The sequence below is a fragment of the Marmota monax genome, unplaced genomic scaffold, assembly GCF_021218885.2.
Source record: "Marmota monax isolate L192 unplaced genomic scaffold, Marmota_monax_Labrador192_F-V1.1 WCK01_AAM20220418_F8-fsc00125, whole genome shotgun sequence".
In the NCBI taxonomy this organism is placed as follows: Eukaryota; Metazoa; Chordata; class Mammalia; order Rodentia; family Sciuridae; genus Marmota; species Marmota monax.
The window spans coordinates 512,256-526,999 of record NW_026695235.1 but is presented as its reverse complement, the minus strand read 5'-3'; the positions used below and the strand labels follow the sequence as shown (position 1 = coordinate 526,999).

At 36.5% G+C, this 14,744-nt stretch overlaps 1 protein-coding gene across 1 annotated transcript; it reads left to right on the top strand.

Moving 5' to 3' along the window:
* The first annotated feature begins 692 nt into the window (after nucleotides 1–692).
* Nucleotides 693–1,277, top strand: LOC124089222 (keratin-associated protein 26-1-like). Its single transcript, XM_046439221.1, has one exon. The coding sequence runs from the start codon at nucleotides 693–695 to the stop codon at nucleotides 1,275–1,277; it is 585 nt and encodes a 194-aa protein (XP_046295177.1).
* Nucleotides 1,278–14,744: the final 13,467 nt, after the last annotated feature.

The following is a 14,744-nucleotide window of genomic DNA, read 5'->3' as shown; positions in this document are numbered from 1 at the left end:
ACTTTCCCTGCCATGAATTGGATTTCAACTTTAGGTTAAATCTCTGAAGAATGAAACATAAGGTTAAGTTCCCAAATAAAGAATTTTTTTTTAAAGAGAGAGAGAGAGAGAGAAATTTTTAATATTTATTTTTTTAGTTTTCAGTGGTCACAACATCTTTATTTTATTTGTATGTGGTGCTGAGGATTGAACCTAGTGCCCAGCTCATGCCAGGCCAGCGTGCTGCATCCCCAGGCCATAAAGAATTTTTTTAAACATCGACCATAAATGAATTCTCACCAATTATACAGATTCATTAGCACGGCTTTCAGAACAACTTCTACAAATTGTCAAGACTGATAAAGGAACACAGTTTATAATAGAGCAGCTGACCTTTATTGTAAACAAAACAAAACAAAACAAAAACTTGAAACAGGGTAGATCACATAGACTTTGGAGAGGTAGTTACTTGATATTATGATATTGGTAATATATTCTTTATAGGTTAGTGGGAGGAGTACTTGGTTTGTACCTGAATAATACTCTAATGGGATGTCTCACCAATGGTTCTGAAATATGAGCAGGAGGATGGGCTGTGGAGGGAACCCACACCCAGCAGCCAGAATATATAAAGAGTAAGTGCAGCAGGGAGCAACCATACTTCAGCAATTTGCTCCCTGAAATTTAATCAAGGCCTGACATCTATCTCCACCATGTCCAACAATAATTGCAGCTCTGAAAACTACAGCTCTCCCTCCCTTGAGAATTCAGATTGTGCTCCTGTCACCTCAGCCAGTGCTCTCTGCTCCACTGACTTGAGCTGTGGAGAAGCCCTCTGCTCTCCTGGTGGCAACCTGGGCAGCAATGCGCTCCAGGACAAATGCCAGGATCCCTGCAGTGAACACACAAGCTGCCAATCAACCAGCTATGAGAGGGTTACCTGTAGCCCTTCTGGCTCTTCTCCAGTTGTTACCAATGTGTCTGCATCTCAGCAAGGAACTAGCTGTCTTCCTATCACATCTTGTGGATCCAGTCTCTGTCTTCCAGCATCCAGTAGACAACTTTCGAACTGCCATCTTCCAAGTTACCAGTCCTATGGCTACCAACCCCTGCACTACCCGACCTTCAGCCGACAACCACTGGGTTACCTTGGCTGTGATCGTCAGGCATTGAGATATCTGACCTGTGGATGCCAACCTCTTAGCTGCATGTCTGACTGTTACAGACCTATCAACTACACATACAGCAAATTTCAACCATACTCCTCTTCCTTGAGAGGCTGGAGGTACTCTTATTAAAAAGAAAATCATCCCAAGTAGCTGGAAACAACCTCTTGCTTAGCGGCTTTGAGAGATCACTCAACTTTATATCAATCTTTTATTCTACAGGTTTATGTTACATCTCCTAATTTTATGCTAAATCTCCTTAATGAGACTTTCTTTTGATTTAGGAGTTGTATCACTTTTACATGACAAAAAGAAAATCTTAATGATTTTCAACCTGGATAGGCTTAATTTTCTTTAGTTTCTTTCTAATTAAATCACAGCTTGGCATAAACATCATGAGTATCATGTGTTATTATTTATGTGTACCTTATTTTATTGCTAGTTTTTTTCCTTAGAATACGTTAACCACTTTGTGCAACTTTGATGATTTGGGGGGAGTTACCTATGAAGAATATTGAGAGTTTCTAGAAGTTTAAAAAAAAAGATTCATTGCAAGGAACCTATAAAAATAATAAATTACAATGACTAATATGTGATTGTCAGTGTTCATGCACTATATGGCATTAAAATCCTTCAGGTAATAGTAAACTTACCCTCAGCTGGATGCTTCTAATTATAGTAAATTATGTTGTAACAAGTAAGCCCACACATATAATAACAGTTAAAATTCCTTGTTCTTTTAATGTTGGGCAAAGAAAAGATCAGTAGAGAAGCCCTCAATGAGGTCATTTAGAAATAGTTGAGCAAGATTTGACTAAGATGTGGCCACCAAGATGGACCTGGAGGTTTCATTCCATTGCAGCTGAGCATGGTAGGTAGCCCAATAGCCTAACCCAGCCACCAACGAGGCTGTTGTATATAACACAAGTTATATGGAGGAAGAAGAGACAAATAGAGAATTGGTAGAACCAGCAGTCACCAGAGTAGCAACTTATCTGAGATACTTATCTGAGATAGAATTGATTAAAAAGAAGAAAATTCCCACCTATTGCTACATTGTAGCTAAGGTTCTGATTTGTAGCTGTACTTCATTTGTTTGACAGAGCTCAGACATTTAATGTTCTTGCTTTGGTTGACCAACACCACAGATTTGTTCACTTGAGGTATTTTTTATTTTAACATTTTTTTTTTAATTTTTGGTACCAGGGATTGATTCCAGGGGCTCCTGACCACTGAACCACATCCCCAGCCCTTTTTATTTTTTTTAATTTTGAGACAGGGTTTCATTAAGTTGCTTAGAGCCTCCCTAAATTGCTGAAGCTGGCCTTTAACTTGAAGTCCTCCTGCCTCAGCCTTGGGAGACACTGGAATTACAAGTGTGAGCCACCACATCTGATTTCAGTTGAGTTTTAAACTTCTATAATAACTACAGGACTTCAGTCCTCTTTCCTAAAAATAGTAATATTAGGAAATTTACAAATTCCTGTTTTTCAGTTGCTCATTTCAACTTAAAACTGCCCTATTTCATTAATATGACCATTTTCCAAATGATCGTGATGTCCATTACCAGGCACTGTGGCTTGGTTTTGACCAAATCTGAAATAGATATTCAGTGTTGTAATGAGAGTATGCAGAACAGCTAGTATATGGAAAACATTTCTCTCTCAGGAACACATTAACCCTAATTTCCACCCTCTTCTATGAGCATTTTCATTACATTTTGTAAAAAAGAAGGCTCAGTTCAGAAAAATGAAACAATTTACCCAAGAAAACATATATACACATCTCCATAGCTCCATAACCCCTTCTCCTCTCAACCTCTCTCTCTGTCTCCCTCTGTGCATGTGTGTGTCTGTATGCATAGTTTCAGAGCATAGATGAAATTCAAATTCACCTTTGTTCTAGAAACCACATCTTGTTTTATGATCATTTTTTTATTTTAAAATACTTCAGATTGCCTGTATGCCAGTCTTTCAAGGAAAATTATAGGTGAAAACCATCTGCCATTTATTTAACATTTATGGGGCCTGGCATTTACTAAATAGTAGCCCTAATCTTTCTCATTAATCAAAAGCTTGTTACCATTACTCTGTCTTACTGATGAAGAAACAGGATCAGTGAAATAAATCCTCTCGCTCAAGATCTCATTGGTAGTAAGTGAGTTTAAAATTTTGATTCAAAGCAGTGTTATGTATCTTACAATATGTACCTGAATGCTAACATCACTCCATAGACAATGTTGGATACACCAGTGAATTTTGATTGTGTCGTTAGTCCTCAGAGATAAAAGAAAGGGAAAAAAGGCAAAATAGTAACAATATTGAGGTTGAAATTCAACATAATTGGACAGCTTGCTGTCTAAAGGAACAGTAAACATACTTTAGTGGAGGAAATATGCCACAAACTGTGTCACCCACTCATTTTGACATGATTTCTTCCATTTATGAGCATCAAATATACTTATAGAAAATAAGTACAGAAGGCATATTTTTATTGTGAAATACCTTTCAATTTTTTGGACTGTCTATGTTGAAAATCTACAGTCATTATCTGGAACATTCAAACTGTTTTGCTCTGTCTATACATATGGTATCCAAAGCAACTATTCATGTCAAGTGTTTTTTCAGTTTAATGGATACATAAAGTAAGTTAAAGAGATGTTCAAAAAGATGACTCTCTCCTATCATTGCAACATTTAAAAATATTTATTGGATAACTACCATGTGACCCATAATGGGCTATGTAGTGTGATAGAATCTTGAGCAGCAGAACTGATTCTTGCTCCCATGAACTTGATAGCTGGTAACAATCGTTAATCATTAAAGTAAATAACTTAGTATATTCAGTTTATTCAGATAGTGAAATATATGAAAACTATTTTTGAAGAATGAATTTAAGAATTCCATTTTAGATATCAAATTTGAGTGGCTAATAAAGAAAGAAAATGTTGATGGAGAGATATCAAATAGGTAACTTGGAATAAAAAGTTCTTATCCCAGTATTTTTTGAAAAAAGCTAATTTTATTCATCCATTATTTAAAATCTCTTATTGATGTCTTACTTTGCTCCAGGAATTGGCAATGAATGATATTGACAGCCCCGAATAATAAATAGCTTCTGGTCTCAGTGAGGTAAAATCTTATATGATCAAGTTGCTTTAAGAAAAGAAGTCTGATATCATGTGTGAATGCATTAATTAGTTTGTGAATAAATTTCTACAGAGGAAAGAAAAAAGGAAAGAGCAATGTAGGAAATAGAGCACTTGTCTTCCTAGTCGGCTCTGGTTGGTGCTATTTGCCTGCTATATGTCTTAGTTGTTTTAAATGTGATGATATACTGCATATTGCTATCAAATCATTGAGTGAGCAAATGAACATTGGTTGTTATGGGTCAGATTAATTGATGTCTATGTGAAAGAAAAAGAAGTTCCAAATAACAATGGTGGGACATATATGTATAGCCACAACAGAGTATATCTAAGATGAGTGAGGAATTGACAGTCGACAAATGTCTCTTTCTCTTTTCTGTATATATCCAAGACAATTACAGGCTATGAAAATGACTTCCATCTCTTAGATTAACATGGAGAAAATCAAATGGAATGATTAAGATATCATTTATGGATATCAGTAAAGAGATGCACAGGGCATCTCTGAGATAGTATTCTATGACTTGATATGAAAAAAGCAGAGTAATTTGCAGGAAGCACAATAAAGAAGGTGCTCTCATTTGGATCTTAAGTGTCTCTCAAAAGCAGTGATAAAAATTTGATCCTCAACTTGGTGTAATTTAAAGGTAGTGGATTCCTTGAGAGGTGGGTCCTCATGAAAGGTCTTTAGACCATGGGGGGTGTCCCCTTGAAGGAGTCTGTAATAATCCGGCTCCTTCCTCTACCCCTCTCATCACTTGCTGGCCACAAAGTGAGTGCTTTTGCTCTGCCATGTGTTTCCTGCAATGACCATGATATTCTGCCTTACCACAGACCCAAAAGCAGTGGGATGAACTCACCAGGAACTGAAGCCTCCAAAACTGTGAGCCAAAATAAATCTCTCCTCTTTATAAGTTGATTAGCTCCAGTATGTGTTAATGTGTTGGAAAATTAGTGGCCTAGCAAGAATAGCTTGCAGAACGTCTTTTGACCTCAGAAAAGCAGGGATTTAGGAAATTCTTAACATTTAAATAAAACTGAACTGTGGGATTTCTGGAACAGGATAGAAAAGCATGTTGTTGCCAGATCCTGGAGATCTTATGAAGCATATTCAAGAGTGTGGCCTTTATCATTCAGACTGCAGGAGTCATATAAATCTGTGTTTGCAAAAAAAAAAAAAAAAAAAAAACCTGAATGAAAATATGGAAATATTACAAAAAATTCTAAATAAGATTTATCATGTGAACCAATTACTATGTGAGAATGAAAACATCATGAACTCTCAGATGTGATTTTCACTATTTTATGTTAATTTCATTGTTCCTGGCACCAATTATCTCTACCAAAGAATATAATTTCTCAGTAGTTTCTTGATCTCTGATAAGTGAACCAGGCAACTAAAGAAAGATATATTAGTCGTAGAGAATTGATGGCCTACAGAGAGGGAAAGACATCATAATTGGAATTTTTAAAATTATAAATTGGAACACACATCAACTAGGTGTATGTCTTGAGCATCCCCTGAATTTTCATCAATATGGGATACATCCATTGATGATACCAGGCTTCTGAAGTTATATGTCCTGTATCTAACTTGCATGTTCATTAGTTATGATTAATGATGGGACCATGTTTAATTTGATAACTTTAGTACCTATGGTATCCTACAAGATGCATTCCTTTAACAGAGAAACCAAATCTATTTTCACTAAGGTCTGAAAAGAAATATTTTAGTTTTCTTTTTGAAACCCATGTGCAGCAAGCCTACATGCTGAGGAAGAGATTTTATATACCAGTTGGTTATCACTTGTTTTCAAATTTTACAAAGAACCAAGAAATGAAAAGGAACTTAAGCTAAAACATGAGGAATTCAAGTTAGGCACACACACACAACCTCCTCTAGTTGGGAGTTATTAAGCTGAGAAAAGGAATCTTCTTTGGAAGCACATAAGAGTTTGAAAGATTCTATTTATCTAGAGTACTTAAAGTTCTTAGAAAAGATGGGAAAATGTCAGATAGACTTTGCAAACTTATCTCAACCCTCAATGACTCCAATCTCTTCAGTTATTTTCTACTGGTAACAGGATGCACACTGATGTGAAGCGATCTGAAGCCTTGAGAAGAAATTGAAACAGACTTTCAAAATTCCCAATGTGAAATGTCAAACATCCCTTTTACAACAGTTTGAAACCAAAAAGTTGAAATTCACAGGGGGGACCTTACATCATATCTGCACCATATGTCATTTTTTGGTGACATTTAAGAAATTAATAAATAAAAATATATCAAAATAGGAGAAATGTTCTGCTTCCATCTGTCACACAAGCCTGACTAGAGATACTGCTATTACGTATAATCAAGAGAATCTGGAATATAGGTGAGGCTAATCAATCAGGCTGACTGATAGCATGCTAAAATCAATGCAGAAACCTTCTATACATGTTGCATATAAAAATGTGACTGTAACTAAGAAAAAGAGAAGGAGGAAGGTGAAGAAGAAGAAACAATGTTTCAGGAATAATAGCAAATGGATGAGACTGAGTTAAAGGCAACATGTGGTGACATACTGGATATAGAAGACAATACCTCATTCCAGAAGCTAATATTGGCCAGTCCAATGGGACTATCACAGATAGCATAGGAAAACAGCCCAGTGATTTACAAAGCTTCTAGTGATTTTTGCAATGACAGAACTTCCACCAACATAACTCCTTCATTTAGGTGTTGCTCTCAGATTTTCTGTATTCTACTATGAAATTTTTAATTTCTCTGACCATGCAAACAGGTTGGTACAAACAGCTTTTGATGATGCAGTTGCAGAACTGAGTGGGCTGAGTCAGGAAGGCTACCAGGACTCTATGTTGGTCATATAATTGTTACATAATGGTCTCAGAACTCTGGAGGTCATACAGATAGGGTGACCTTGAAAAGTAGAATAGAGAAGAGCTGCAGGATATGGAAGACAAAAAAATCACTGACTCATAAAACCCACTGAGAGGAAACATTGCTGACCCCCTACCATCCCATCCCTTGCAATTTCCCCTTTGTCACTGAGAACCACTAAATCTGACTTTGACAGTTGGTCTCAGAATTTAGGTTCCTGCCCTGATTTTAACTTTTTTGTTTCTTTAACAGTTTTCAAAAGTTCTTAAAAAAAAGAGTAAAGTTTTTGTGGAATTTTTCAGTCCCAGCCTTTAGGTTCTTAAAAACACAACAGGACCGCATTACCATATTATCTCAGTGCAGGAAATGGAAAGATCACTATGAGAAATGGTAATTCCTTTCAAAAGCCATTAGACTTGTAGGTGATGCATCTTAGAGAAATCACTCACATTATAGAGGCATATGTGTATCATTTTCTTCCTTTTCCTAGTTGTTTAAATAGATTTAATACTAAATTTTAAATTTAATTGGTTGTTAGCTTGAAGTGATTAAATATTCTTTTGGGGGAGCCCGTTGTAATGGTTTTTCTGTAAAAATTGTATTAAACTTTGCCAAAATGTTGCTGAAAAGCCCCGTGCTGCTAACAGTTTGATAACATGTGGCTACTGTCTTTGCCAACTTGACTAGACCTCTGAAGCCCATTAAAATTGAAGGTGGTGTGGAAGGATTTGAATGCCCACTCAATTCTTTGTTTCTTCTTCTGCCAATTTCCCCTGCTCCCCTCACCAACCAATGAGGCTGGCAGGACTGGGTGGGCAAAAGGAGAGTTAGTGTATGTAATGAATGACCAGATTAGATCAGGAAGATGGGGGCTGATTCAAAAGGAAAGGAAATAAAGTGTTAATACCTCCAGAGCCATTCACTCTCCTCCACTAGTTGCCATGGTTACCTGCCTCCAGGAGATTGTTCCTCCCTACAGGGAGTTGTAAAAGTTATTCATTAATGTCTCCTGGGATGCCCCTTTCTGCCTGTACCCCTGAGTGGTTTCATTCTGCCTGTGGGATCACTCTATCTTTTGGCCCACCTTTTGGTCACTAGTCACATAGGAGATAAGGAGAGAAGGGGACATGAGAACAAAGGCAATCTAAAATCTATAAAAGGGGAGGACACCCCCACTCCTCAGAAACCCAGCTCTGGTGCCCCTTCTCTTTGGAGAAGTCTATCTCTGTTTTATTCTTTCAATAAAACTTGCTCTCTACGCTTGTCTCAGCATTTTCCAGATGTTCAATCTTCACATGGGGAAACAGGACTCAGCCCTGATTCTCATCACTGGTGTCATATTTGGAGGCCCCAGCAAGATCGTCACTGAGGTTAGCACCTTCACAAGCACCCCATATTTTTTCTGAGATGTGTTTTTCTATCTCTTTCTTTCCATGGGACAATAATGGGCACCCGTGGGCTAATGAAATGCAGTTAGTGCAAGCTGTTATTCTGAAAGACTTGGGTGACAGGATTTGAGGAACCTGGGGTCCCCAATCACCTGTCCTATGGATCAGGATGTTGGGTTCTGCCAAAGCTATTTCTCACTATCCTATCCAGGTTCCAAGCACATTTGATGTGAGTGCACAGTGTCTATACTCCCAGTCTGACTTTGGATGTGTGGAGATGGACAAAGAGTAGGAACAACTGCTAGGTTGTGGCCAGGACAATTCTCTGATTAACCTCAAAAGTTTCTTCCCCTAACCTCTCTTCCAACCACTCTTCTGGGGTATCCTATGGCAACCAGTTTAGCTAGTGGCATTTAGCATAAGCCCAAATGACTTGTGCCTCTGGATGAGGCATAGTGCACTCTCCCATGCCCACTCCTCCTGAGCAACCCCCTCCCTTCACTGATCAAACTCTAGCCATTGAGAGGAAGTTTTTACCTGGAATGTTTCATAAGGAAATTCCTGGCTTTCCTTTGCTCACATATTATGCCTTTACAAGCCAGTGGGTATTACCATTAATGTTTCTATGCTCCAAAATGCTCTACAACTTTCTTTGGCTGCAAAAGGGAGACATTTTCAATCCACCCCATTCTTAAACGCCTCCCAGAAAAGGGCATTAAATGTCTAACAACCACTAGAAGTCCTCCTCTCTCTCTGAAGATTCCTTTAGCCCACAAACCAGAGAAAAGTAATCCATCATAGGTTTTCTCATGGGTCATCATATTTGAAAGTTTATAGTGGCAGGAGAAGGTCTGTCATACTCCAAAGTCTGAATTCTCCTGAGTTTTCACATGGTGTGAACAAGGACCTTAGCATCTGCCAGTTGAACTAACATTAGAACTGGCAGAACCATGTGGTGAGAGTGTAGGAAAATTAGAAACTCATGGAGAGATGTCTCCAGTGAAATGAATAGTATTCTCTGGCACAGGCACCTGAGTTCTGTTTTCTCATATTCAGAGGGGAGATTCATTCTTGACAGTTATGCCAGGTTCACCACTAGCTTGCAAACTGAAAAAAAAATAAACTGGGATAAGTTTGATCCACAGATAAATTTTCTGCATCTAACATGACCTGATTACCAACCAGGTAATAAACCTTGTCTCCTGAGGAATCATATGGAACTATTTTGCAATAGGAAAGTGTTCACTAAAAGTGCATGATAAGTGGCTGCCTGGGATTTTCACTCTCCTCCACTCATTCTAAACTGCATCATCGTTAATCAATTGCGAATAATCTTGAGAAGAGGTATTTCTGTATCTAGAATGCAAAAGCCTACAGGAAGTAGAAGTCTGCAAACATTAATTTGAATTCATGGAGAAGAATCCAAAATAAGGCCAGAGATTTTTCTAAGTCTAGTAAGCACTCTTTAGACATTTTTCTTAATGTGCTATTAAAATTTTGCTTACCCTGTTTAATTTCACGAAAATGAGTCTCATAGCAAATTCTCAGGTGAAGATATATGTTAATTTTGCAATGTTAGCTTACAAGCTCATGGCTATTGGTATTATGTTTGTCCCCTTAAATTGGATACCACAAAAAAGAAGTCATAATATTATTACTAGTAGAAGCAAGAATGTCACATTGACATCATGTAGAAATATCACATGCATTTTCTCAAGTCTTGGAAATCAAACTTGACTTCTAAATATGAAAAAAAAATATTAAGTTGTCAGGGTAGAGCTCTATAAAATGTACTCTAAGAATCTTATGTAAAATAAACTGTCAAGACAAATTATAGAAAGAGCAGAATCACACAATTAGATTCTCAGCTGAGTACAAAAATATAAGGAATAGTATGATATTTTACACCTGCAGAATTCAGTAAGTGTTGATGTATGAAAACTATTTGAGTAAGCCAACACTTTTTTTCAAGCAGTGCAACACTGGGACTCTGCCTCAAATACAAGGACTGTGCCTTCTTAACTGTTGTTCTTGGTGGGGTATCACCAGGGCAACCATCCATTCAAATGGACTCTTTTTGTCAGTCATTATTGAGGGCAGGAGCAGAAGCAAAGCAGATAAAATACAGAGGTGATTTCATTGCACATTCTCAAGCCAGATAAACAAGAGCAAAATTAGGATTGCAGACATATACAACGGGCAAACTGAACTTATTTTGTGAATGAGTAGGGTGTCATCTTTACAGGCAGCACAACAATGAGCTAATGAGATGTTGATGCACATTGACCTAAAATATGACAGAGGAGGATACTGGGTGCACAGCCATCCAGGCATTGGCATAATTTGATCTAGTTTCATGTATACTTAAGCTATGCTTTGCTTTGATGCTTATCTGAAAGCCTTACTTCAGCCTCTGTTATACATGTGACCAATAACTGCTGTTTTGGAAAATACAGCTACCACTCTCTTGGGAGTTACTGAATGCTCCTGTTACCTTGTCCACTGTGTTCTTCTCTATTGGTGTGAACAGTGGTGATGCTCTGTTTTTGCTCAATCAATGTTGACCTTGGCTTGTAGACAACTGCCCAGATACTTGGGATAAGCCTTCTAGCTACCAATTATGCAGCTGTGTGACTATAACCTGTGAGATGTCTTGCTATCTTTCCAGTACTCACTGTCTCCAATGCCCATTAACTCTTATCTCTGAAGTTCCTGCTATTTATATAATAGTCACCCCCAAAATCCATTTCTCTTATGATTGTCAATCTCTGTGCCTCATCTCCTATGACTATTGACCATCGAATCGTGTTCCCCAGCATCTGCCATCCTTTGAACTCTTCTGTGACTTTCAACCACTAAGATATGTGTCCAGTAGTTTCACACCCTTGAACTAAGTGCCTAATCATTGTCAACCTGTTTTCTTCAAATACAGCAGTTTCCAACCAGCCTTCTCTTCCTTCAGAGGTTGGCAATCTCCATTTCTTTAGATCATGCTGCATTGTCATCCCAGCATCTTGCCTGACAGCTTTGAAAAGGAATTTCATCCTTAGACTGATGAGTTCTTCTTAGGTGCTCCTAGCTCAGTTGCTCTTTGAAACTGCACCATTTTATTTGATCAAATTCTAAGTGACTTTAATTTTTCTTTCTTCACTACAATATTCTTGCTATCAAGCCTTCTTGTGTTGTATGTTATTAATGTATTCTTTAATAGCAAGAAAAGTTTCCATGGTTAACTCTAAATAAATTTGCTTTAAAGGATATAGAAACAATTAAACCAAATCTTTGGGTCTCCATTATTAAAAAAAAAAAAAAAAAGTTAAGGCCTTTTGGTTTTATTTAAAAATATATTTAAGGCAAAAACAGTGTTTTAAAAAACCAAGTAATATAGCTGATTTCAAGAAACTGAATGAAGATGTCATCCCACTTGGGTGTAAATGTGCACCTATATTTTCTAACAATTAAAAATGGAATTATGAACATTCTTCATTCAGAATAGATTATGTTTTGCCATAAGAACAAACAACTTCAAAATTCCATATGTTCAGAATTTCAATAATCTACTTACCGATCACACTACATATTTAATGTTCCAGCTCCAAAATCATTCTCATTCTGTGATTCAGGCATAGAGTCTTTACTATTTGGGATATTATCAGCAGAAATGGATGGAAAAATAGCATGGAAAGAAATCATTCACACTTCTACACAGTTTTCTAAAGCAGCATTGAACAGACCAAGTTACTATGCCCAAGCTGCCATAAAAGTTACATATATTTATTTCTTGACAAAAGAAAATACAACATTTTTTTTCTTGAAATAAACTTAAAATGACCTTCCTCCTACCCTTCATTGATCCTTGCACAGAGAACATCGCTATTACTTGGAACCTAAATTCTCTCTTGTATGTAAGTAAAAAATTAATTCAGTTCTTCCATGTATTCAATTGAAAATTTGTTCTTACAAGCAACTTCCTTCCCATATCCCAATAACTATAATCACTGTATTGATCACTTTCAATGTGACAGACATACCCTTGAATGATAAATAAAAATAGTCTCCAACAACACCCATGAAAAGACATTATTCTCCTAGATTGTACACATAAGAAAACTTAAACAGGGTGAACTACTTGCCTAAAGCCTCACACAAGTTGGATTCTAAAGACTTTTCTTTATCCTCCATGTTATCTCTAGTTCTCTTTGTTTAGCTTTATGATTTATCTGGAAGCCACTTGGGAGTTATCAAATCAATAACAGGTGACAATGATCATCAATTCTAAACTTCAAATAAAACTATTTCCTCTCCACTACAGCCCCAGAACACCCTTTTCCTATAGGCTGACTAACCTTCATGTCCTCTTTGTTAGTTGACTTTCCCTGTTGATGGTAAGAAATACCATTAAAGTATTCAGTTCTTCCAAGTAAAATTTCCAAGACATACAGATCACACCAAGGCACTTAGCCTAAAACCAAACCTGCTTCTTTCTTTTTTTCCTATCTCCATAACTCCCCTAAGTATGCTCTTGCACTCTCACTCGCTCTCTCTTTCTCTCTCTCCTCTCTCTCCTCTCTCTCTCTCTCTCTCTCTCTCTCTCTCTCTCTCTCTCTCTCTCTCTCTCTCTCCATTCTTATAAAATGCAGTGAACTTTGGGTAAAATGTGACAATTAGAATGAAAATAATGACATTTAATAATCACAACACTAGCAAAGATTATTATAGGCTGATTATAATGGTAAAGGACACCTTCAAATCATTAACTACTCATGTATTATATTTTTTTATCCTGTGATTTACTAACTCATACAATCCTCATGGTCACCTTTGGAGAAAACACTACTATGAGCTCCAAATAGAAGATGTGAAAATTGAATTTCAGAAAAATTTTGCAGTTAATTTAGCCCCAGAGATAGGATTAGAATCCAAGAATTCTGAATATTGGTCTCTTATTCTAAACAAGTGCATGTATAACCTTCAGAAGCTAGATAATAACCTATGCCATAGAAGAGCATGGCTTACTTAAGAGAAGCACTTAGTAATCTGTTGTCAAGCAAGTTATTTTCCTTAACTAAGCAGGATAAAAATGTTCATTTTTGGCATTAGCTTGTACAGGATACAATGACAATTGTAAGACTATGTATTGCAACATCAAAGTAAATTAAGAATAATTTTTTTCATTAGTTCAATTGGTGACTGAAACTCTTTAAATTAGTACTACTGGAAATTAGAAAGGTAAATAGTATTTAATCTGCATTTACTATGAAAAATATTTAAACATTTATTATATCATTATATCTGCAGTTTCTCGAAAAGTTCATACTACTTGCCCTGGTTTTATATACAAAGATACTGAAGTACTAAGAAGGATTTTCCATGGTTACAAATGAATAAATGCACTTGGGTATTATTTAACAAGAAAGAAATCTTTAACTCATGGTTCAGCCCTGACAGTTCCTTCTCAAAATATTTAACTCTAATGAAAGCTCTCTCTTATTACATATATACTAAGTTTCCATGAAAAGTTAAGCATGAATCACACTCAAATTCCTGTCTCTCCACCCATTTGTGTTATCATTTTTAAAATGCCTTGTTATCAATAATTTCTTCTCCCCCAAATTCTGCTTTTGTTCATCTGCCATTCAGTTTTTGAAACCACTAATGATTCATTAAAATAGCAGCATAAATGCTATGGTTTCCACCATTTTTTGGTCACCTCTGCTAAATTTATAAGCCATTTGACTTAATATTTGCAATTCAGTTGCTATGCAAATATGGATTTGCATACATTATTCTTTTTTGTTGTTGTTCTTTTTAGTTATACATGACATGGTTTGCATGCATTTTGCTTTTTAAATAGTGAGATCATTCTTGCATCATTTAACAGCACCTTGGCAAGTGGAATTAGAATATATATATATATATATATATATATATATATATATATACAAAAAAAAGGAAGATAAAATTTCTCATACCTTAGAATACCAGAAGGTTCCATTATTTTCTTTAAGGAACACTTACTGGAAAATTTAGCTTTCTTTGATCTTCTATGTTTACCCTAAAGGATTTTTAACCTTTGGGTAAAATTGGCAAAGAGTTCCATAACTCCTTTTTAATGAGTTGAAAGGCACTCACTGGTTCATTAAAGGAAGTTTGTTTTTTATTCCTCAGAAGATATGTACA